At 38.5% G+C, this 21,907-nt stretch overlaps 1 protein-coding gene and 1 long non-coding RNA gene across 6 annotated transcripts in view; one reads left to right on the top strand and one right to left on the bottom strand.

The window, feature by feature from the left end:
- mcm9 (minichromosome maintenance 9 homologous recombination repair factor) overlaps positions 1-8,398 on the bottom strand; it is a 33,702-nt gene extending 25,304 nt beyond the window's left edge. For 2 of the 4 annotated variants that reach the window (XM_003456052.5, XM_019346162.2), the window contains exons 1-3: positions 8,234-8,365; positions 7,182-7,371; positions 4,403-4,568 (exon numbers count right to left, since the gene is read on the bottom strand). In XM_003456052.5, coding sequence (XP_003456100.2) covers positions 4,403-4,568; positions 7,182-7,352 — 337 coding nt within the window. In that variant the 5' untranslated portion in view covers positions 7,353-7,371; positions 8,234-8,365. Of the gene's footprint in view, positions 1-4,402; positions 4,569-7,181; positions 7,372-8,233 lie in introns of those variants that run through there. The other 2 variants (XM_019346159.2, XM_019346161.2) reach the window with 2 other exon arrangements.
- An 816-nt stretch (positions 8,399-9,214) lies between these two features.
- Positions 9,215-21,038, top strand: LOC109194875 (uncharacterized). Of its 2 annotated transcripts, XR_003214314.1 has the most exons (6): positions 9,215-11,135; positions 13,384-13,528; positions 13,639-13,854; positions 13,952-14,080; positions 14,181-14,639; positions 15,601-21,038. It is a non-coding gene; the product is annotated as an uncharacterized LOC109194875 (long non-coding RNA). The 2 variants fall into 2 exon arrangements; XR_003214313.1 differs by having other exon boundaries at positions 14,181-21,038.
- The last annotated feature ends 869 nt before the right edge of the window (positions 21,039-21,907 follow it).

The following is a 21,907-nucleotide window of genomic DNA, read 5'->3' as shown; positions in this document are numbered from 1 at the left end:
GCCCTGCACTCAAAAACTGACACTGATGTAACACTGTCTGTGAACCTGGATTTAAGAAAGAAATGCTGATAAAACATGTTTAGTGCCATCTTGTGTAAGTACAGAACATGACGTGACCAGCTTGGTTGGTTGTGGTCAACAGACTTTAGTCTAACATTAGTTTATGTTAGCTAACTAGTGACAGAGCCGATAACTCAGTAGAAAATAAGACTAAAACTAAGGAGCCACCTAAGAGAGGGTCAATTTTGTACTGCCCTTGGCTGTAGCAATGAGTTTTATCTTAGGAAACCAAGGATCTACTGTCCACTTTCACTGCTTGTCTCTTAACCAGTCAATAGTTCTTTATTGTTTGGCTAGCTGCACTAAAATGGGAAAATATAGCTGTTAGCCGTAATGTTCAGATTTATAACACTCGGTAGATCAGGCATCTCCAACTCCAGTCCTCAAGAGATACTGGCTGGCAGCTTTTATACGCATCCTTGTTCCGACACACCTGAATCAAATGAATAGCTCGTTACCAGGCCTTTAACAAACTTGATGGCATGCTGAAGCGGTAAAGTAAGCCATTTGCAGGGTTCATATGCCTTTTTCAGGGTCAAATTCAAGCACTTTTTCAGCACTTTCAAGGTCCCTTTTCAAGCTTTTCCAGCACATCCCCCCCGCCCCCCAAAAAAGAATGCATGTTTCAATTCGCATCACCTCAGTAAGACCATGTGAAAATTAAAACAAATCATCCTAAGTGAACTTAAACACCTTTGTTCCCCTTTTGTTAAGACATAGAAAAACGCACCAAACAAAAATACTGCAAAAGGAAACGGTCGCCTTATATGCATATAGTGTATAAACTCAAAATGCACATTTCACTTAAAAATAAAGATGTGAAAATGTGAACAAATCAACTTCTTAGAGATATTCTTCTCCTGTTTTGGGGGAAAAAAAAAAAAAAAGGAAAGAAATAAGTCTTCTCATCAGATATTGATGCTTCTTTCCTGTGTGACAAAAAATAGGAGACAGATGTTTGTTTGTTTGTTTGTTTTTTAAGTTAATTCCCAATAAAACTGTTTTATTGCTAACTACATTGCTGTCTGTATTATTGCTGAAGTCCTAAATGATCACCTTTAAAGTGTTTGTGCTAATAACATCATGTACAGTCAGACAGGCATGGAGAACAGCACTGACTGGAAGAGGCTTTGAACAGATCACAGTTCAATTCAACATATGAGACTTTAAGAATGCACAAGCATCTACTTAAAATCTATTTAATTTATCATCTGTGATATTATTATGTAAAATTCCAATGTATTTTGTTCATCTCCCTTAAATAAACAGGCAGCCTTACAGTATGAAATATTCATATACAAATACACATAAATGTGTGTACTGTCTCAGTGGCTGATAGTGCCCCACAGGCCTCAGTGTGAGCTTGAAGACATTTATAATGTTTAAGTAGTTTAATGTGTAGGTGCTGACAATAAACACATTTTGAATGAAAGCCGGGGAACTTCGGTAGCACACAAACAAGTGGCTATTCTTTGTGACCATATGGATCGGTCCCTCATATTACCATTATTTCACCCAAAGGCACCAAGTTAATACTCAAAAAAGCTGCGGCAATACACACAAATATAAACAGTACTTGGTGACAACTTTGCTTTTAGCCTTTAACCCTCTGGTGTCCAGGGTATAATTGGCCATTTTTGACTACTTTTGATTTGGCCTCTATATTTCACCTTTAAAAAACTGTTTATCTTGCCAATCTGTTATTTTCTCATTTTGACATACTGTATCAGCACAATTTATCTAAATTCAGACAAAATTTAAAATACGAGTAGAAAGTGATATTTTTGACTGTAAAAACCACAAGCATGTTTAACAAATCATTTTTATAACTTGAAATGCAAATAGAAATTGTACATTTTTTTAAAATATGCAGAAGTTTTGCAAACAACAAAGTTATATGGTACTATTTACCTAAAAATGCAGCCAAGGCTCAGACATTTTTTATATAACCATTTAAAACTATTTACAGAACAATCAGGTGTTCTGCATCAAATAAGAAGGCACACAATTTATTTATGCAACTCCAAAAAATAGTTTGTGTCCACTATAACACAGATGAGAACAGCACAGGGATGAATCCTGCAGGTCTGACAGCAGCTGTATCACTCCTGTTTTCCATGTGGAGACAGCGTTTATACTGCAATCTGCCTTTGGTGGCTTTTTTGCAGCAACTGTGACATTCACTAGTAGAACTGACAAACAAAACAACGACTACACTACACACTAACTACACAAGACAACACACTAACTTGAGACTCCAAACACGGTAAACGTCACAAATCTCTCACGTATCAAAACTCGCTCTCTTTCGCTCACTCCTAAAACTGCCCCCTCTCCCCAAACAACCAAATGCCACATGTCGCCGTATCATTTTTTTGATTGGTCGACATAGTACATTTTTCCACCAATAGGAAAGGAGTGTTTTTTCTTTTTCTTTTTTCACTCACAAGGAAAGCGTGTTTGCTAGCGCTCTCCTTAGAAAACGTTGTTTTAACTGTTTCTTCCCGGAGTAAACACCACTGTTTTATTAAAAAAAAAAAAAAAAAAAACACACACACACAAACAAACAAAAACAAACATCGGTTTTACATGGCCTATCAACACAATTTAAAAACTGGTATATAGTTTGAAGTCCGCACGTTGGACCCAAGTTGAAATGGAGACTCTGGGTCCGTCGACCCCAGAGAGTTAATCAGAAAGCCTTAAGTTGGCTAGTTATGTATTGGGCTAATGTTTAAAGCTTTCACTTGAGTAAATTAACTCATATTACTGCTAAGTAATGTTAGCTAAGTTCACAGCAAATTCCATAATAGCGCTGCCATACTGCATCACACTCAGTGCATTTCAATCATTTCTCCAGCGAGTTTGATAGCTAGCAAAATAATCATCATAATCATAAGGATTTCAAGCACCCGTACGAACCCTGCATTTGATTGATTCAGCTGTGTTGGAGTAGAGATGCATCTAAAAGCTGCAGACAGTAGCTCTCAAGGACTGGAGTTGGACACCCCTGCATTAGATATATACATATAATACAAACACATAATTCCAGTTTTGGTTATATGGACAGTTATACTGATATAACTGTGGGCACTTGGACTTTGAGCTTAAGGCAACAACTAACGCACAGCTGCATGCTGAAATCTGGGAACTAAGGTTAAAAACATTTGGGTGTCATTCTCTAATATATTTTTCTGTGTAACGGCATAACCATGTTTCCAATAGTTGGAATTCTGTTTCGAATTTGGTATTCTGTGTAAAATTTTGATCTCTGCCAAGAAGGTTATATTTTCAGTACCATTTGCTCCATGTGTGCCTCTGTGAACACAATAGCTCAAAAAGCTTTGAATGAATTCGAATAAAACTTTGCAGGAGTACAGAGTGGGGTCAATGCGTTAAAATGTAGTTTGCATTTACCAACGTCTTCAAGGTCAATTATTGGTCGAAAAAGTACTGTGCCGAAAAAAGATTTGAAATAACTGTGACCTCTCCTTCAAAGTCAAACTGATCTAAATGTCAAAGTGATAATAAGCCAATATTGGACTCTCAGATTCTTACTGCCACTGTTTGCATTGACAACATATAAACAATTAGAAAAGCATATATTGAGATTCAAGGTCAAATAGGGTCAAACTGGCAATATTTAGAAAATGATATTAGTATATGAGGATTCTAAATATCACATTATAGTTTGCAACCAAATACGTCAAATTTGACCTCACCATTACATTTCAGAAACAAAATAAAAGGAACATATACAAACTAAAACTGGAACTTAATACTGCCCAAAGAGATTGAGCGACCAAGGCAGAGATTTCTACTCAGAGTGCTTCTTGTTTTTAACATAACATTAACAGAAAATATTTTATATTAATAGAAATTTAATTTTAATGCACCTACTAAATTATCAAACTGGGAAATTTTGTTTTGTTATCTTTTTTTAAATATACATTTCTGATTAAGCACTCAAACTCTGGGACAAAGAAAGGCAACTATTCCTAGTTAATTAAAATAACAGTTTATCTAGTTAAATATTTTAAAAATCAGACTGATAAAGGCTTTTTCTTAGCTTCCTGAAAACTATAATAATAAACTGCTTTTAAATGTAATCAATTGAATCAATGAAGTTAATATATAGTTTACTTGGTCACCATCTTTTAAAAAACAAAACAAAACAAAAAAAAAAAAAAACTGCTTTTGACATTATGTGCCGCTTTCGTAGAAAGCGCCCAGACCTACAGCATAGATTTATATTTAGGCTTGATGGCATTTTGGTTGATATAGTCCAGTCCTGCTCACAATTCAAACTGAGAGCTGTAACTAGTATAACTGCATGACTAACCTGTGATGCGAGCATGAAGAGTGTGGACCAATCTCTGTTCTTGTTTTCTTTGCCCTTCGTTATGTTTGAGTGAGCTGTCGTCTGTTACCGCTTTGGCTTTTCTGTTTAATACTTTATCAAATATAGCCAGGACATCAGTGGGATATGCATTGAAATAGTCCCCAATCTGTGGGAAGACAGTACAATCAACATGACATTAGTGCAAATCCACATTACATAATGAAGTGTAAGTATGCCAAAATAATAAATGGAGTGATTGGATAAGAAATACTTAGAGGCTAAATATTCAAGAACGAAAAACAATGGTGTTTCAAAATGAACTGCTCACTGGATTCCAATTTAGAAAATTAAGTTTTTAATAGTTTAACTGCATCTGTTAAAAAAATAAATAAATATTTTAAGAAAATGTTTTTTCTTAAATGCAAAAATAAAAAAACCCAAGTACAGAAATGCCATAAAATAAGATACTGTTTTGTCTTTTTACCAGATGGAGCATCATTGTTGAGAAACATAAATCTGATCATCTGGGCCTGATCATTTTGTTAACATATTATTGTTAGTTCTATTAAAGGCGAAAGAATGAGATCACGGATACGAGCGGCGTAAATGAGATTTCTCTGAGGGTTGGATGGATCCTTTAGCGATACGGTGAGGAGTTCAGTCATTGGGGAGTACAGCCGCTGCTCCTCCACATCAAAAGGAGCCAAATGAGGCAGTCGCCTCCTGGGTAATCTGTTCCAGCTGGACATACCCTACCAGAGGAAGGTAGGACAGGGAGAGGGAGGTTTGGGCTTCCCTGTTTAGGCTGCTGACTTCAAATAAGCAGAAGAAAATGAATAGATGATTTATCGTTTTGTTACACAAGCTGTCTGCCCTAATCTTAGTATATCAATTTAATTTAATACTTTGGTGCAAAAATTTTGTGCTGTAAAAGGGACACTCCAAATCCAATAATTGGAACATATCCTAGAAATAAGTGTCCAACCTGCAGTATTTATTTATTTAGTTAAAGGTGGAAAAATTACCTGGTCTTAATGTGTGACAATACAAGCAGCACTCCCTACCACCCAAAAATAAGTTGGTTTTTTTTTTAAACTATGCAGTCAGTTTTCAATTGATTGCATAGTTACAGGATATTGCATAGTTAATTTTCAATTAACTATGCAAAGATTTAATTCATAAATTTTAAAAGATATTTAATTTCGTTTTGATCCTCTGTAAAACCATACCTCCTTTATTAGGATATGGGATAGTAACATTTAATGTTTCAGTGTATCCAGTTTAAAGTGGATACATTGAATATCCAATATATTAATTCTTCCCTGATAACAGACTGTTTAGACTCTTCGCCCCCATCCTACCCACCCCCCATCCTGGACTCCAAACGCCTTCGAACGCTTATCTCCAAGGCCGTGGTCAGACAGCAGGTCTAGGCCCAGCACTGGATTAATAGCGCTTGGCGAGATGGCTGTCTACATCGGCTCACCTCTCACCCACTTATCCCACCGTTGCTTGTCATGTGCTTCATGGTTTTGTGATGTCAAGATGTATGTGCTCTCTGTGCAAAGGAGTTTTTTTTGTTTTCTGTTCTCATGCTGACCTCCCACAAGGAGCCCAGTATGAGTAGACATCTCTTTTTTTCCCTCCTCTATTTGCCCAATGTATTGTAGAGGTTTGTTTGATAAACAGCAATGATAATAATTAACCACTCTGTGCCTTAAGTCCCAAAAGGATTAATCTCTTGTCTCATGTCCAACACTGTTGCATTTTACTGGTATATTCTTTACAGATTTTTTTTTTCCATTGGACTGGAGCAGTCGGTATTCCTAGGGATGATTTTTGTGTATAAAAAGATTCATGACCTGCAGAAAACCCCTTTTATATGAGCGTTCACAGAGGCTAACCGAGAAAGTCTTGCTTAACAGAAAAAAATTATCCCCACTGTCGATATACCCTAACTAAGACAAATAAAACTTGTCTGTGTCAAACTTTGTTTGATGTGAAACATTTAAAAGTGACAAATGTGCAAAAAAGGAAGAAGAAATCAGGAAGCAAATAGTTTTTCACAGCACTGTATGTGGGTTCTTCTTAGTATGAGAAAGATTTACCCTGCATTTGTTGATGGCATGATGAACTGTACTCACAAATAGTGTTTTCTGGCAGTGTTCCCAAGCACATGCCAACAGTGCAGGGCCACCTGAAGGCCTAAAGATCACAAGCTTCCAGACTTGTCACACAGACTTCTCCTGGTCCTCAGAATTATTTCATATTATGAACTGTATATCAGGAGATATAAAAAGTCTATATTCCACAATTTGTAGACACAGTGTTTGGCAGATGAATGGTGAAACCCTGCCCATGTTTATTTCTGAGAAACATTAGCTCTCTAAGCTCTTTTTAAACCTAATCATCTTACTGACCTGTTGCCAATGAATCGAATTAGTTGCAAAATGTTTTATGATTTCTTCACTTTAGTATCACTTACTTTTCCAGCCTTTTCTTCTACAGTTCCCAACTTAAAATGTTACATTTGGTAGGTTTAAACATTTGATATGTTTTTGAGGTGCTATTGTGAATAAATGTGGGTTCGAGAATCAGAAGTCATTGCCATCTGTGTTATTTAAACTTTATACCCCAAAGCCCATCATTTTAGGAACTGGGATTGTAATAATACTATTCTGAGTTTAACCATGACACATGTCTTTTTTAAATAGACATCCAAATCTCAAGGGGCTTACTTTACCTATATTCCAAACACAGAAACCTGTGTTAAAATTACCTCCATATTAGCCTCAAACAATGTCATGGCATTAACCACTAGAGGGCGATGAGTGTCTTCATCATCTTCAGTCTCTTCAATAAGTTGGAGAATGTCATTGTGATGATGATCTGTCAGATAGGTTTCAAACACCCGATCAATCAGTGCCTCCTGTTCCGGGCTTATCAACATGATGCAACAATTTGAAACCCTGCAAGAACATAAACAATGAGACTGAGGTTTATAAAGACTTTTACACACACGTTGTGTGCTGGACTTGGATATGGAAAATTCCATATCCATGTGCATTCACAGTTAAAAATCTTTCTGTGTGCTCAGCAATCAAACAAAGATGTTAAGCTGCTGGCTAGCTGCACACAAAAGACATGGAATACAAACGTGGACAGGTCTATTGGCTGCAGAGTGGCCCACTCTCAATATTAATATTAATATTAAAAACCCGTAACATTAGAAAACATGATTAGGTTAAACACATAATTGCAACACAGCTATTGCACAGTTAAAGAAGCCGTGATTAAGTGTGTGTGAGAGGAAATCAATACAATTCAAGGGCAATACTGAACTATTAGAAGTTCTCAACTTTGTTCTAATTGCCTAAAACTGCGCGACAAAGCAACAAATAATGTTCCCATGTCTTCCCGGTGCTCATCAGGCAAAGACAGAGATTTTAACTACAGACACTCCTAAAGTCTGCCCGAGAGTTACTAAAGGCACTTATTCGTAATTCTTGTGAACACTTACGAGCTTACATTACATAGTAGCTTAACTCTGATAGGCCTTATAAAAACATCCAATACATTTCAATCCAATAACAGACTTTACCAGTCAGCCTACTAAGATGCAGTTTGACATGTTGATATGTGTTTGGATTAGTACACATCAGTCACATTGATCAGTACTGTTCGGTACTATACATTTCAAACAAAAATACCACTTTATATGTTATCTACTAGCGTAAACACCCTGCATACTAAAAATTGTATAACAAGTTTTTCCCGCTAAAAATTACGTTAATATCCTGTCTCGCTGTAATAATATAAAGACTCACATACCGATTGTCAGACACACGAACATTTTCTAATAAGAAACCCACTTGTACAGCCACAGCGACTTGTGTTGCGCGGGCTTACAGCTGTCTTCTTCTACGTCTAAACTGGCTTCTGCTCCTTCTTCTTCTTCTTGTTTGTAAACGGCTGGCAAACAACGAAAGAGTCTGTCATTGCCGCCAACTGGTATGGAGTGTGTATCGGCATATTCTCAGGCAGGATTCAGTCTTGGAGCTTGGAACGGTGTATATGGAGGGCCACGAGTGCCAAAAGGATAAATAAATCATTACACAGTTAATTTAATATCTCATTTATTAATGATGAAGTTAGATTTGTTGTTTGCCGATAGTGGGTCATTTCTCAATACCCCCAGCCCATTTGGACTTAATGGAACCCAGACTGTAAGTAATCTTTTAAAATACTACTGTTTTTGTGTCAGCAAATACACTTCTGATATTTTTTTCTAGGCAACAATTTTGTGTTGTAAACTTCAACCATCTGGTCGATCAGGTGAAATGAACCCTATATGCAAAAGTGCTTTGATGTTTTCGGAGATGTTGTTTCCGATGTTTGTTCCCACTAGTCTAACAGCCAGCTTAAAGGACATTTTTAATGTTGGGTTCATTATCTGACTGCTATTGAGCTCATAGTGATGACATGAGTAAGTGACATTATTTAAGGAAAGTCACTGATTACAGTAATTTGGAATAAATGCATGGGATGATCCATGATTTGGAGCACATTATAGCAATAGTAGTGGGTTGAATGACTTGAAAGAACAAGGAGAAAAAAAAGAAACTGCATATGACACTTGTCTTTGTAGTGCTGAATACTTTATTACTCTTATGATCTACAGTTGTTTGCAATTGTGAAATTTGATTTAGCTTACAGATTTGTTTTCTAGGATACAGGCTCCAAGCGGAGCTGGAAGGTGAACAACTTTAACGTAAAAATCACTGGCTAATGTTTTTCTTATGACAGGGTTACAGACTTGGAGTACAGCTGCTCCGAGGGACAAGCCCTGGGAATCTTCAAGAGAGAATGTGCAACTTTCTTGTGTATGTCTAATTGTGTGAAGCTGACACATGGCAAGGGCCATGTGGCAATACAGGGTTTTCTGGGGAGGTGTCATTGTTTATATTACAGGTGGAATGAGGTGAAGTGATGGAAGGAACGAGAGTACTGGCGGATTGGTATGTCCTGTTTGGACACAAAGCATACCTGTCACTCCCAGAAGGTTGGGGAGGATTGTGTGCCTTGGTAAAACTGAGTGATCGCATGGAAATCAACAGATATGCACTCCTGAGGCATACAAGTCTTACCAAGGTCCTGGGAATGGCCTTGGCAGAGGAATAGAAGACGATATGTACGATGGTGTTGCAAAACAGACTGACGCTGGACCTGATAACAGCATCCCAAGGTGGGGTGTATAAGCTGATTGGTGAGATGTGTTGCACATTTATCCCAGACGGATATTCCACAGGCGGCGACATCTATAAGGCCCTGCAGAATCTAACAGCACTCCAGAAGTATGTGACCAATCACACGCCAGGAGCCTCAACACAGGATTGGCTCACATGGCTGACTTCTGGACCCTGGTGGCATATGCTACTGAAGATTTTGACCCCAGTATTTGTTTTTTTACTCTCTATGTTTGTTGCGGTGACCTGTATTCTCCCTTGCATTAAGAGCATGATACAAAGGATGGTGACTAATACCTTTATCTACTACGCATTAGCCCAGGAAGACCCAGAGAAGGGCATGAAAGATTGTGTTCAAATGAAGTAAGCATTAAAAATGCACCTGCGAGTGATGCTGTACTGATAGTTGACAACACAAGCTTTTAAAATGTCAAACAGGAGGGAATAATGTTAGGTTTAATGTATGTGTTGTAGGTTGCCATTTAAAAAGCTAGAATGCTTCTGTTTGCGCTCTATGTAACCCACACATGAGTACGTGCACGACCTCGATAAGGGGAACAGCCTTGAGAAGAACAGATTCTACCGACAATATCCTGGGAGAGCTGCACTCCCATCATATAACCACACACATTGTATAACCATGCTTGCACAGCACAATCACACTTTGTAACCAGTTATAGTAATTTCTCATAGGTAATACAACAACAAGCTTTATGAATATTCATGTGTGTAACCAATAAAAACAACCTGCAGGGGGAAAGCAAGTTGAAGTGGGTTGGAGACAACTGCTTCCCTCTCGCAAGTGAAAACTTGAGCTCTGTGTGACCTCGTTCCTGAGTGAGTTTCTGTTTATCCAGCAGTATCAGGGGTAAAACTCTGACAAGTAGTGTGTCACACAAACAGCAAATATTGTCAAAAAAAAAGTAAGAAAACATGGGGGTGCTTTGATTCATTTTGGAGCTGCTTCAGCACCCCGGAAAATGGGCTAAAAAACACAAAAAGTAATCACTGAAAAGTCCACAATACCTGAAGTTTTTAATAGTTTCTGCAGCTGAAAGTAGCCGTTTAAACAGTTTAAATCTTAATGTTAGTGTTGGAGCTATTTGTTCTTGATTTTTATTATTTTGAAATTTGTTAAAGTTTGTTGTTGGTTTCCCAAACTGGATAAATAAACCATAAAACGCGACTTTCAAGTTTGGACAGTCGACTTCTTTTGCCTGCGTACAAGATCTTATCTCAGTGCAGCAGTGCCTTGTGGATTTTTAATTGTTGGACCTTTGGTTGGTCAAACTAACGGAATCACCACTACATAAAGTAAAAACTCTTGCCCGTGGACCAGAAGGAATAATCCTTCATTAATGGATATGTTGGATATATAGATTTCATGGATCACCATCGAACAAAAGTTATTAGATCGTCTTTGGAGTAATCCAGAAGGAGTTGCTGCTTGAGGCTTGGATCAACACGTCACTCATTGATCAAAACTGGTGAGTGATAATATTGTTTAGGCCGTAAAGGAAAACGGTGAAGCTATTGGAGTTTAAAGACATTATTTCAGTACAAGGACTGATGAACTGAGTTTTGATGTGCTAAACTGGTGCGTAATTGGATCGCTAATTGAAACATGCCCACGCCTGTCGTGGAAATGTTTGTTCACTGGAATCAGCAGGTAAATAGATGACATGTTTGTGCTTTATGCTGTGGATTGGCAGTGTGCTGTGCATCTTTGGAATGTTTGATATAATTCAAAAGAACGATAAAAAAAAAATCGTAAACAAGCGTAAACAAAAGGATGACACTCCGATGCAATTGGAGAAAAGAAGCATCAAGTTCACACCAAAAGGTTTAGATATGTATATAAAACATGTCCAGAAAAGCGGAGTTCAAAATGTAAGCAAGCCTCTAAGTCAGTGGGAAAAAAATCTCCTCCTTGGATGAAATAAATCCTGAAGACAGTATCTCTAATATCTCAGGCTTAAAGCTGCGTTCAAAAATATTTTCAAAGCAAAGCCGAATTTCATCGACATCTTCTTCGCGCATTAAAGCTGCGGCTGACAAGGCAGCGCTCATGGAGCGACTCGCTGCATTAAAGAAAAAAAAACTTTTTATTGAAGCGCAAGAGGAAAAACTGAGAAAATGAGAAATTATCGTTGGAAACGGAGTTGGCAGCAACAAATGCAAAGTTTTGTGTCTTAAAATAAAAGCTCGGTTCGGCCCCCGGTGAACGTTCTGATGGAATGAACTCTTATTTTGAAAGAGGGCACGTACAAGAAGGGTCTAGGTTAAACCCTTGTGCTGATACATTTGTTCCAATAGAAAGAGATTACTCTGGTATAAATGCTGCATCTGAATCACAGGTCTTCATACCTAAACAAAGTCAAAAACAACATCAGGTGGATGAGATGATGGTAAAAGTTGATGCTTCAGCTCAGGTGACGCAGCAAACAGCCTCAATCTACTGAGAACCATACTAATGAGATTGTTATTATTATGTAAAAACACAATGACATCACTACTTTACTTGTAAAACAAAACTTATCTTCTGTGCTCCCAGCCAGAAACATCCCTGTGTTTGATGGAGACCCTTTACAGTACAGATCATTTATAAATGCCTTTGAAAATGGAGTGGAAGCTAAAAGTTATAGCGACTGTTTGCATTTTTTTTAGAGCAGTTCACCTGGGGGCAGCCTAAAGACTTGGTGCACAGTTGTCAGCATTTACCTCCTGAGGAAGGCTATTCCAGACCCAAACATCTTCTTGAAGAACATTTTGGGAATGAAAATTAAATTGCCTCTGCAGATATGGAGAAGATTATGAGTCGGGCACCTATTAAAAGTGAAGATGTGAAAGGTCTTCAGTCATTCTCTCTTTTTTGTCAAGGATTTTGAAATCTAACACAGCAAACTGTTTATATGAAGGAGTTGGATTTGCCCTCAAACATGAGAATGATTGTTATGAAACTTCCTTACAAATTGAGGGAAAAATGGAGACGAGCTAAAATGCATTGGGATAAGTTGACTTTTATCAAGGAAAGGTTGTTTCCTTGTGTTTTGGTTCTTTTAAAGTTGGTCACACAGGCAAAGACTGTAGGAGTTGTTTGGATTGTGACGTGTGTCACCAAAAGCACCCAGGGGTCCTTCATATAGAGCAAAAAGATCCAGGTGCATTCTCAGAACAAACTCAACAGATGACAAACTCTGATGTCAACTTCTCAACTGCAACCACTCAAACATGTGGGTATATTTGGCCCGGTCAAGAGGTTGATGCAGTTTTTCTATTGTTGCAGTTCAAGTTAAGAGCCAAGAGAGCAGTAGAATTGTGCAAACATATGCATTTCTGGATCCTGGACATTCAGGTACATTCTGTACAGAAACCGTGGCAAAAAGACTGAATCTAAATGGTAAAAAGACCAATATCCTTCTGAGAACAATGAGTTGAAGTAGGATTGTTAGTGCACTGTCTGTCTGGTTTGGAAGCAAAGGATTTCATGGCGTTGCCAGATGTTTTGACTCAAAAGACCATGCCAGTTTCTGCGGTGAATATTCCCATGCAAGGGGATATTGATCAGTGGCCTCACCTGTTAAACTTCACAACATTGATGCAGATGCGGAGCTACTGATAGGCACTGATGCCTCCAACGCTTTAGAGTCATAGAAGGTGATACAGCGTGGAAGGTGGACCTTATGCTGTAAAAACCAAAGTTGACAAAGTTGTTGTGGATGTGTTACCCCTCAGAGCTGCCCAAGCATATGCTGCTCCTAGATGTAAAGACCATATGGAACTCTCTGTATTTGATGAAGGAGAGATTCTGCGAGCAGTTTCCTGCCATCCAGGCTGCAGCCATCGATCCACGGATAAGAAAGTCCATGTAAAAGGAAAGGTGAGTAGTATTGAAATATAATGATAATATGGTTGAAAATGGACTCAGGTTTTAATTTTGTTTGTTTTATGCAACAAATCTGTTGTATTTTTATTTTGTTGATGTTGCAGACTGGCTAAAATGGGCAATGATGACTTAAGAAAAGCAGAGGAGTTTGTGGTGCTCATGCGGAAGCACCTCATCTCCACACCAGCAGCGACAAAAGTCCGACCTGTGGTGAGATTCTGCCCATCCTGCAAAAGGTACTGCAACACTACACCGTGCAAGAAGATGACTGTCTTCACAAGGAGCAGAACATTTGGAAAGATCTTTCCAAACGATACCAGGTACAATTGATGATTTATTTATCATAAATAAAATGACAGTTATAAATACTTAAGGATAGTCATGATGTCACATTTTCCTCCCTTTTAAAATTTTAAGGATGCTGATATCCAGAGATTCCAGGAGGAGGCCACCATTTTGGACTCCTGATTTAAATCCAAAGTGAATAAGGATGAAGTCTGGGACAGGATCAGGGAAGCAGCAAACACAGAGGCAGGACCAGATGAGGTATTTCAATATGACAATGTCTTACTTTGTAGCCTATTTCCATTGTGAGAGTGAGACCGTTAGTTTGATTCGTTTGTGTATTTGTCACTTTCTACTCAAGCACCTGGAGCAAGGAGACACACAGGGAGAGTTGTTCGAAGATGAAGATGAGGATGAAAAAGACTATGCAAGTTTAGTTCATCGTGAAGATAATTTAGATGTCATGGATTGTTCATTTTCTGCTTAACATTTTTATTATGTCCATTTAATTTCAGTAAAGCAGAAAAAAAAACTGCCTTGGAGGAACTCTTTGAAGAGGAGGACAACAGGCTGCAGTCATTCCATCAACGGCAGCCCGTTCTTTCCCTGGCCCAGAGAGTGGATCAGGAGATCCAGCTGTATAGAAGCCTAACCCCCATCCCCTGCAAGGATAACGCCACCCTATGGTGGTGGAGCAAGAGAGAGACTCTGCCCCTGCTGTCAGCACTGGCTGAAAGCTTTCTGTGTGTGCAGGCATCCTCCACCCCGTCTGAGAGGTGGTTTTCCACAGCTGGAGAGACCATAAGTCCAGAAAGATCACGTATCCTTCCTTAAAAAACAGATATGCTTATATTTCTGCAAAAGTTTGTAATTCTCCATAGTTGATGGATGCAGAATTGCACAGTGTCATTGGACTTGAGTTGATTATATTTTTTGCTGGCTGATGTAGTTTTATTTTTGAGTGCTCAGCTCATATATACTTTTAAAAAGGAGAGTGTAAATGTTACTGGGCATCCTTGTGTAATTGCCACAGAATAATTTATGTTATACTTTGTTATTGCTGCAGAAGAATATTTATTTTATTATTATTTTACATTTACATTTTTTTTTCTGGGGACCTGTGGCACCCCATCGAGGAGCCGTAGGCTGTGGATCTCTTAAGATCTCACTGTTGGGTTTGTAAGGTCATGCTAGTCTTAAATTTTGTTCAAAGATTAGCTTATAACTTTGTTTTATATCTTATCGACCTGTATGTTCTCCTTTATAAAAAATAAGAATCGATGGGAGAATCGATAAAGAATCGAATTGTTAAACAGAAACTAAAATGGAATCAGAATCGTAGAGGCATGAGAGCTGGGGATTTCCTCAAATGTAGGAGGTGGATAAATGGGCAAGACTTTCTCTACAAGTCAGAGGAGGAGTGGCCTAAACTAGATGTGGATTGCAGTGTAATTTCTGCAGATGACCCAGAGGTCAAAAAGGACCTGACAGTGAATGTCATTGTGAAGGAATCACAAAATCCTACAAACTAAACACTTCTTGTCTTGGGCAAAACTCAAAGTCTCTGTAGCCTGGTTTTTAAAGCTGAAAGAGGCCTTAGTGTTGCTCGGGCAGAAAGAGGAAAGAGTTGGTTGCTGCAGATCTGAATAAGAATGATCGGGAAAGTCAGAAGCAAGAAGTGTAGGCAAGAATGGAAAGATTTAATGGTTGGAGCAGACAATACCCAGGTCCTGAATGTAATGACACTGGTAAAATGTACAATCCTGAACTCTGGCCTGAAGGGGCTCTGGTCTGGTGTTTTTATGAACCACGCAGGCCATGGTAAGGTGGTGTCAAGCACAGTGGATCCAGCAGGGGAGATAACTGCACCTTCTGGTGCTAATGTATCAACATGAAGATGTCTCTTCGGTTATTATCTTACAACTGTCGTGGCCTGTGTTTGGGACAGAGTGCAGGGGATAAAGCTCGATGGATTGTTGTAGACAGGTGGAATGCAGAATCTGACATTTTATGTTTGCAGGAGACATGGTAGGCCAAACAGGACTTGGGAAAACTCAACTGCCTTAATGCAAGATTTTGGGAGTGGGGGAATCAACAACTGATCCCAGCACAACTATAGTCAGAAGCACGATACCAGAAGGGGTTGCTGTGCTCTGGGACAAAAAAAATAGACCCTGTGATAAAGCCTATTAGACTGGATGTAGACTGGTTTATTGGTATACAATATACACAGAGTAATAGCTTTATTATTCTTAATGTTTTTACTCCCTATGAATCTTTTGAAAATGAGGAGGAATACCTCAGTAGTCTGGCTTTTATTAATGCATTTATTCAAGATAATGATACTTACAGTATATACGTTGTGGGTGATTTTAATGCCTCTCAGACATCAGTTCTCGGTTTGCTAACCACTTAATCCATTTCTGTGAAGATAATAATCTTATCCTGTCTACCAAATTGTTACTGCCTGCAGATAGCTACACATACATAAGTGAAGCCTGGCATAGTACATCATGGCTGGACCATTGTATCTGTATAGCTGATGGACATGCAGCTTTAGAAATCTCATACTTAATAGTCATGTTAACTGTGTCAGACCATATACCTTTTGATTTTACTCTGAATGTGGAACCAATGCCAGCAACAACTGTAAATAATATAGCTAATATTGCTACCAGTGTAAAATTAGATTGGCCAGCGTTAGTGACTTTAGTGACTGCAAGACTGTCTTCAACACAAAGTCACTAACAAGAATTGAGGCATGGAATGTAAGAACTTTACTCCAATGCGGGAAACTGGCCCAATTGCTGCATGAATTCAACCGGTACACAGTACCGGAACACATCAGAGGAGTAGGCATTGTCACATCCAAGAAGGCAGGGACAGATCTCGTAGGCTGGAAGCCCATCAATGACTCACAGCCCGATTTCACACAAACGTCACAAAGATCACAATCGTCCAAGTATATGCTCCGACTTAAGATGCAGAATACACTGCCAAATATACCTTCTACGACCACCTTCATGAAGCCTTACGCGAAATCCCTCACGATGACATTGTCTTGCTTATTGGAGACCTCAACGCAAAGATCAATAAAGAGCGGCTTGGTTTGGAACATTTTATCAGTCCCCACAGTTCGGCCTCTTGAGTCGCAGCCACTTCTCACGTGGCCAGCCCCCTGAACTGTTGAGTTGCCCCTGAACCGTTTCACCTGCTCCTGTGCTGTTGCCCTCCTGGTCATGCTTCTTGGCTTTGGACAACTGAGCAGTCAACCTTAGGGCCGGCCTCCAGAATTGTATTTTTGGACTCTGTTTTGTTTTGTTTTTGCTCGTTGCTCCGACTGCTCCAGTTGTGCTCCATGTTCCCTATGTTTAGTGTGAAGTCCACGTCTCTGTGTTATTCGTCCTGTTTTACTTTAACATAAGACAAGGGACTGTCACTGTGTCTAGTTTTGCTTCACCCTGGCCTCATCATGTTGATTGCTCCCAGCTGTGCTCCCCTCATGTGTCTCATTTCTTCATTTCCCTCAGTGCATTTTAGCCCTGTGTTTCTCTCTGTCAGTGTCATGTCATCCCCTCACCATGCTGTGTGTTTCTCCTTCTGTGCTCCCTGAGATCTCTGTCCCTAGTTTCCAGGTTTCCCAGTGATGGTATTACAGAGTTTTGTTTTTGCAAGTTTATTTTTGTGAAAATTATTCAACTGCTATAAAGCAGCCTCTTTAAGTTTATTCCTCCGTTGAGTGTTTTGCGTTTGGGTTCTACATCCTGCCTACCACACAGCCATACCCTGACAAAAAGTAAGATTATTCTTTTGTTGTATTTCAATACTTCTGTTTCATCAAAGCAATTTCTTTTTTTCTGTTTGGGAGTTACACATTTCACAGATTTCAACATTTTCTCAAAAATGTAAATTACATCAACCAGCAATACTTTTAGCACTGCCTAGTATTGAAATCTTGTATCAAACAAATCTAAATTGTGTCTATGTTCTATATTTGTGGGTGTGAAATTGCACTACTTGCATTCTCTCACTACTGCAGAAGACAATATTTTCATATACAGCCATATGAATACATATCACCCTTCATAGGAGTGTGGTGCTGAAGAAACTAGTTTATAAGCGTTTAGAATTTCTTTTTGCAGTCATTGTACCAACCTCAATTGTCAACAATCATGGAAACATGGATCCCTAAACTAAAAATTGTTCGATATGATTTCCTGAGATATACATACTCTTGTGTCACAGATGCATGTCATGGCACCACCAATTACACAAAAAGCCTACATGTTAACTTTTGTACTTTTCTTATGAGTAGTTGATTACTGTTGACCTATCAGCTTTAAGTACACTATTCTTCTAAGACAAGAAAAAAAAAGTATAAATTGACATGTTCTACTTTTATTGGACTAGTTTTGCTTTTGTCTGTTGCATCAATTTTGTTGTTTCAAATCAATCTGTGATATTTAATAGCAGTTTTTACTCTATATTAGGCATACATTTTTGAAGTACTCTTTCCAAATTCAGTCAGGTTTGAGTTAGAGTATGAAATCCTTTGGTTTAAAAGTCTTAAAACCATGGTAAAAGGGTTTTTATTCACCATTCACTGAGACAAAGTCAGAGACTGACTTCCCATGTTTGACTGAAAGCTTTTGATAATTTTACTTTACTTTGTATTTTGTGAGCATAACTTATGAAATATGCCTTAGCTGTTTTGATAACTGCATTAACTGTGGTGAGAATGACCTTGCTTGTGTGAGAACAGCACCAAAGAAATCCATAAAAATTGTAATTTAAACATTATATTTGTACTATACAAATACAAATTCATCGACCAATAGAACTGACAGTAGTAATGCTGAAGAGGATTTTTTCAAATGCTCTTTGCCACAGCAAACATGTTTTTGTTTTTTTGTCATTGATGAGAAAGAATGGTAAGACCTAAGAGGAAAAAAAAAAACTCAGAAAGGGAGGCTTTTCCAGGGTCTGCAGTGGACTAATGTTATAGCCACTGGCATAAAGTCAGTACACCCCTTTTGCATTTTGGCATTTAAGAGGCAGAGCATCAAAACCAGTCAGTCAAGGACTAAGGCACCTGTATTCTCTTGTACGCCATATTCAGGATTGTCCAGTGACTATGAAAGTGGTGGCAAAAGGGGGAGGGGGAGGGGGGGGGACCCCTGAAGTGTTTTTCCAAGGAGGTGAGGTGTGCCACAACACAAAAGAACTGAAAACAAGACCGGTGCATGGAGAGTCCAGAAATGTCATTGTGGTCATTTGCTTCTAGCACTTGTTCTGGGATTTTATGATGACAATCCAGGTAAAGACTTGAAACTGGAAACCAGAGTGTCGGGATGAGGCACCATCAAAAGATGTCCTTTAAAATATTTCATGGTCGCACAGAAGAAAAAAAAAAAGACCATTTAAATAAAATGGATAAGTATTCATAGACAGACAGCAAGGATTTCCAAATGAAGTCCTTCAGAACATGCTCCTGCATCCTAAAGGGATAAACACTCTTTCAGTCTTTTACCAGAGGTGCATAGAAGACATTGTTTCCTTTGATGCGACAGGAAGAATCATCCGTAAAGATAATGTTTCTGCTACTCCGCACTATGTCTATGAAGTCATCATGAGAAATCCATTCAAGGGATCATCACCACTACCAGTTGCAACATATGTGACATGTGACCACATTACTGTCTGTGACATATTTTCTTCAAGCTTTTCAAAAAGAGCTTACAGGATGTATAAAACCAGGACAAACAAAAGGCCAGTGATGATTATATGCGATGGCTCTCTTGTGCTTCTACAGTCCATTTCAATAACATTCTGCAGAGTAGCTCTGGAAGTCCTGGAGAGATACTTTCAGCTTATCACTGGACAGAGACACAGACAACTTTGATATACCCATTCTCCACCGATGTTTAAGCCACATAATGAAGAACGCAAAGGATCTGTGCAAAAGGAGGTATGTGTGTTGCAGTCTGTGAATACAAGTGTTATTTTGGCGCTTTCAGTTTTCATATACATTTCTCGCATAATATTTGTTAGTATTTTGGGCCTTTTAGTTTATGGTTGAATTGCTGTTTCATTTCTATGACTTTGTTTCGTCTTTATTATTTTTACTTAATGTGGTTCCTGCTAATGATTACACTTTGTTACACTACTTGGCTTGTGTTTAGTATTACTGCCTTGACATTGGTAATCTGTATCTTGTTGTCTAGATTTAAAGATTGTCTTTAAATCTTTGGCATGCGCACATATTTGGACTTCAAGCATGTTCTTCAAATTTAAAAGAAATGTATGACATTATTATAAGTGGAACAGTCCTTTTCAAAAGTCCATGCAGTGGACCAGAAGTTATGAAACACCTAAACAACCTCAAAATGCTGATGGATCAGACGGGGAATGTCGATATTGAAGACACAGGCGTCGTTCCAGAGGACTATATGGTGGTAATAAAATTCAGCTTGTTCTCTGTTAATGGTTGAGATATTAACTGTGTTCAGGACATTGTGTGACACCAGTAACACCATTTTGTACTACATTTCTGTGTGTTATGAACACATATGTACATAGGTGTAGGGCTATATCAGTTTATAATTGACCTTAGTTGAATTTTAGATCACATGCAGTTTGCTTTGTTTCTCAGAACATGAATGTTTGTGCTTAAAAAGTAATGCATCAGCTATTATTACAAAGCACTTTTTAGATAACAACCATTTATTGGAATTTTGTATGAACTGTCTTATAGCATAGCCCCAAAAAATTTAGGAGTCAACAATACATATACATACATAAAGACCTTATGTCCCACTTCCTAGGCCGCATTTGAAGGCCGATTACGTCACAGCCAGGCTCCCAATTCGAGGGCTTCTCCAAATGCAGCCGACAAATGAGTCCTTCATTTCCCTGGATTTGAAGGATGGGTCGGGTGTATCTTTCGTGGCCCAGTCTATCCCAGAATTTATAGCGCAGCCCAGCCAATTCACTTTCCAACAATGGCGGCAGCTACAGAAGCAGTAGAAGCGGCGGCAGAGGACAAATTCATTTTTAAATTTAAGTTATTTTTGAAGTAGCAATACATATGTTAAAATGTTAAAGTTAATAGAAGTTTAATTTTAAATGTTAAGGTCAAGTTTTTGTTTTTTTTACAGTCGTTAAACTTACGTGACTAGATGCACAGTCCCGCTCTTTTTTTTTTCTTTTTTTTTTTAACTTGAGGGTTAGTTTTAAAATACTCTTTCTGGGTCAAAAAATAAACTTAAGGCTACGTCCACAGCTATTTTTGAAAATGCAGATTTTTCTGTGTTTGGGACTTTTGTCCACACGTAAATGGTATTTTGGGTTACTGAAAACAGATTTTTAAAAACTCTTGCCAGGGTGGAGATTTTCGAAAACAGTTTTTGTGTTTAGGTGTGGACGAGGAGAGAACATCTGTTCTCAATGAGAACAGATCTCACACCCATCACTGCCAAGGAGTACCACTCAGTTAAAGAGTCCCTGCAGGTGCTTTCTCCTTTTTACATAGCTGCTACTGAACTTTCTGGAGAGCAGAGAGTATCTGGGTCCAAAGTCATTCCACTTGTCTGCATGCTGCAGTATACAATTGCTAAAAAACAATCCCAAGTTCTGGATGACAAAGCCCACCAGCTGTGCATCAACCTCACGAGAATGCTAGGTGACTGTTTCTATCCCCTGGAAATAATGAGTGTAATGGTCATTGCTAGCCTGCTTGATCCAAGATTCAAGGCTGTGGGGTTTTGCAGTCTGATCAATGCTCAAGCTGCAGTGAAACATCTGACTGCAGAATGTGCAACCATCATCGAAAACAAAAAAGACCAAATGATGCTTGTCCCTCCTGCCCCATCTACCTCGTCAGAGCCAGCAGCCAGTTTTGCAACTCAATCAGGTATAGCTTTTGTTGACCTGAAGTGCATAACAAAATGACAGGGTTCCAGCATATTCTAAAAATGTCTTAATAGTAAGAATATGTTTTAATGTCCTAAAGTTTTAATTTTGTTAATGAAAATATGTAAATATAAAATGTTTTAACAAGACTAAAATCTGCTTCTCAAAATAAAAATC

The sequence above is a fragment of the Oreochromis niloticus genome, linkage group LG15, assembly GCF_001858045.2.
Source record: "Oreochromis niloticus isolate F11D_XX linkage group LG15, O_niloticus_UMD_NMBU, whole genome shotgun sequence".
Lineage (NCBI taxonomy): Eukaryota > Metazoa > Chordata > Actinopteri > Cichliformes > Cichlidae > Oreochromis > Oreochromis niloticus.
Note: the sequence above shows the minus strand (reverse complement) of the source record. Positions and strands in the feature narration are given on the sequence as shown.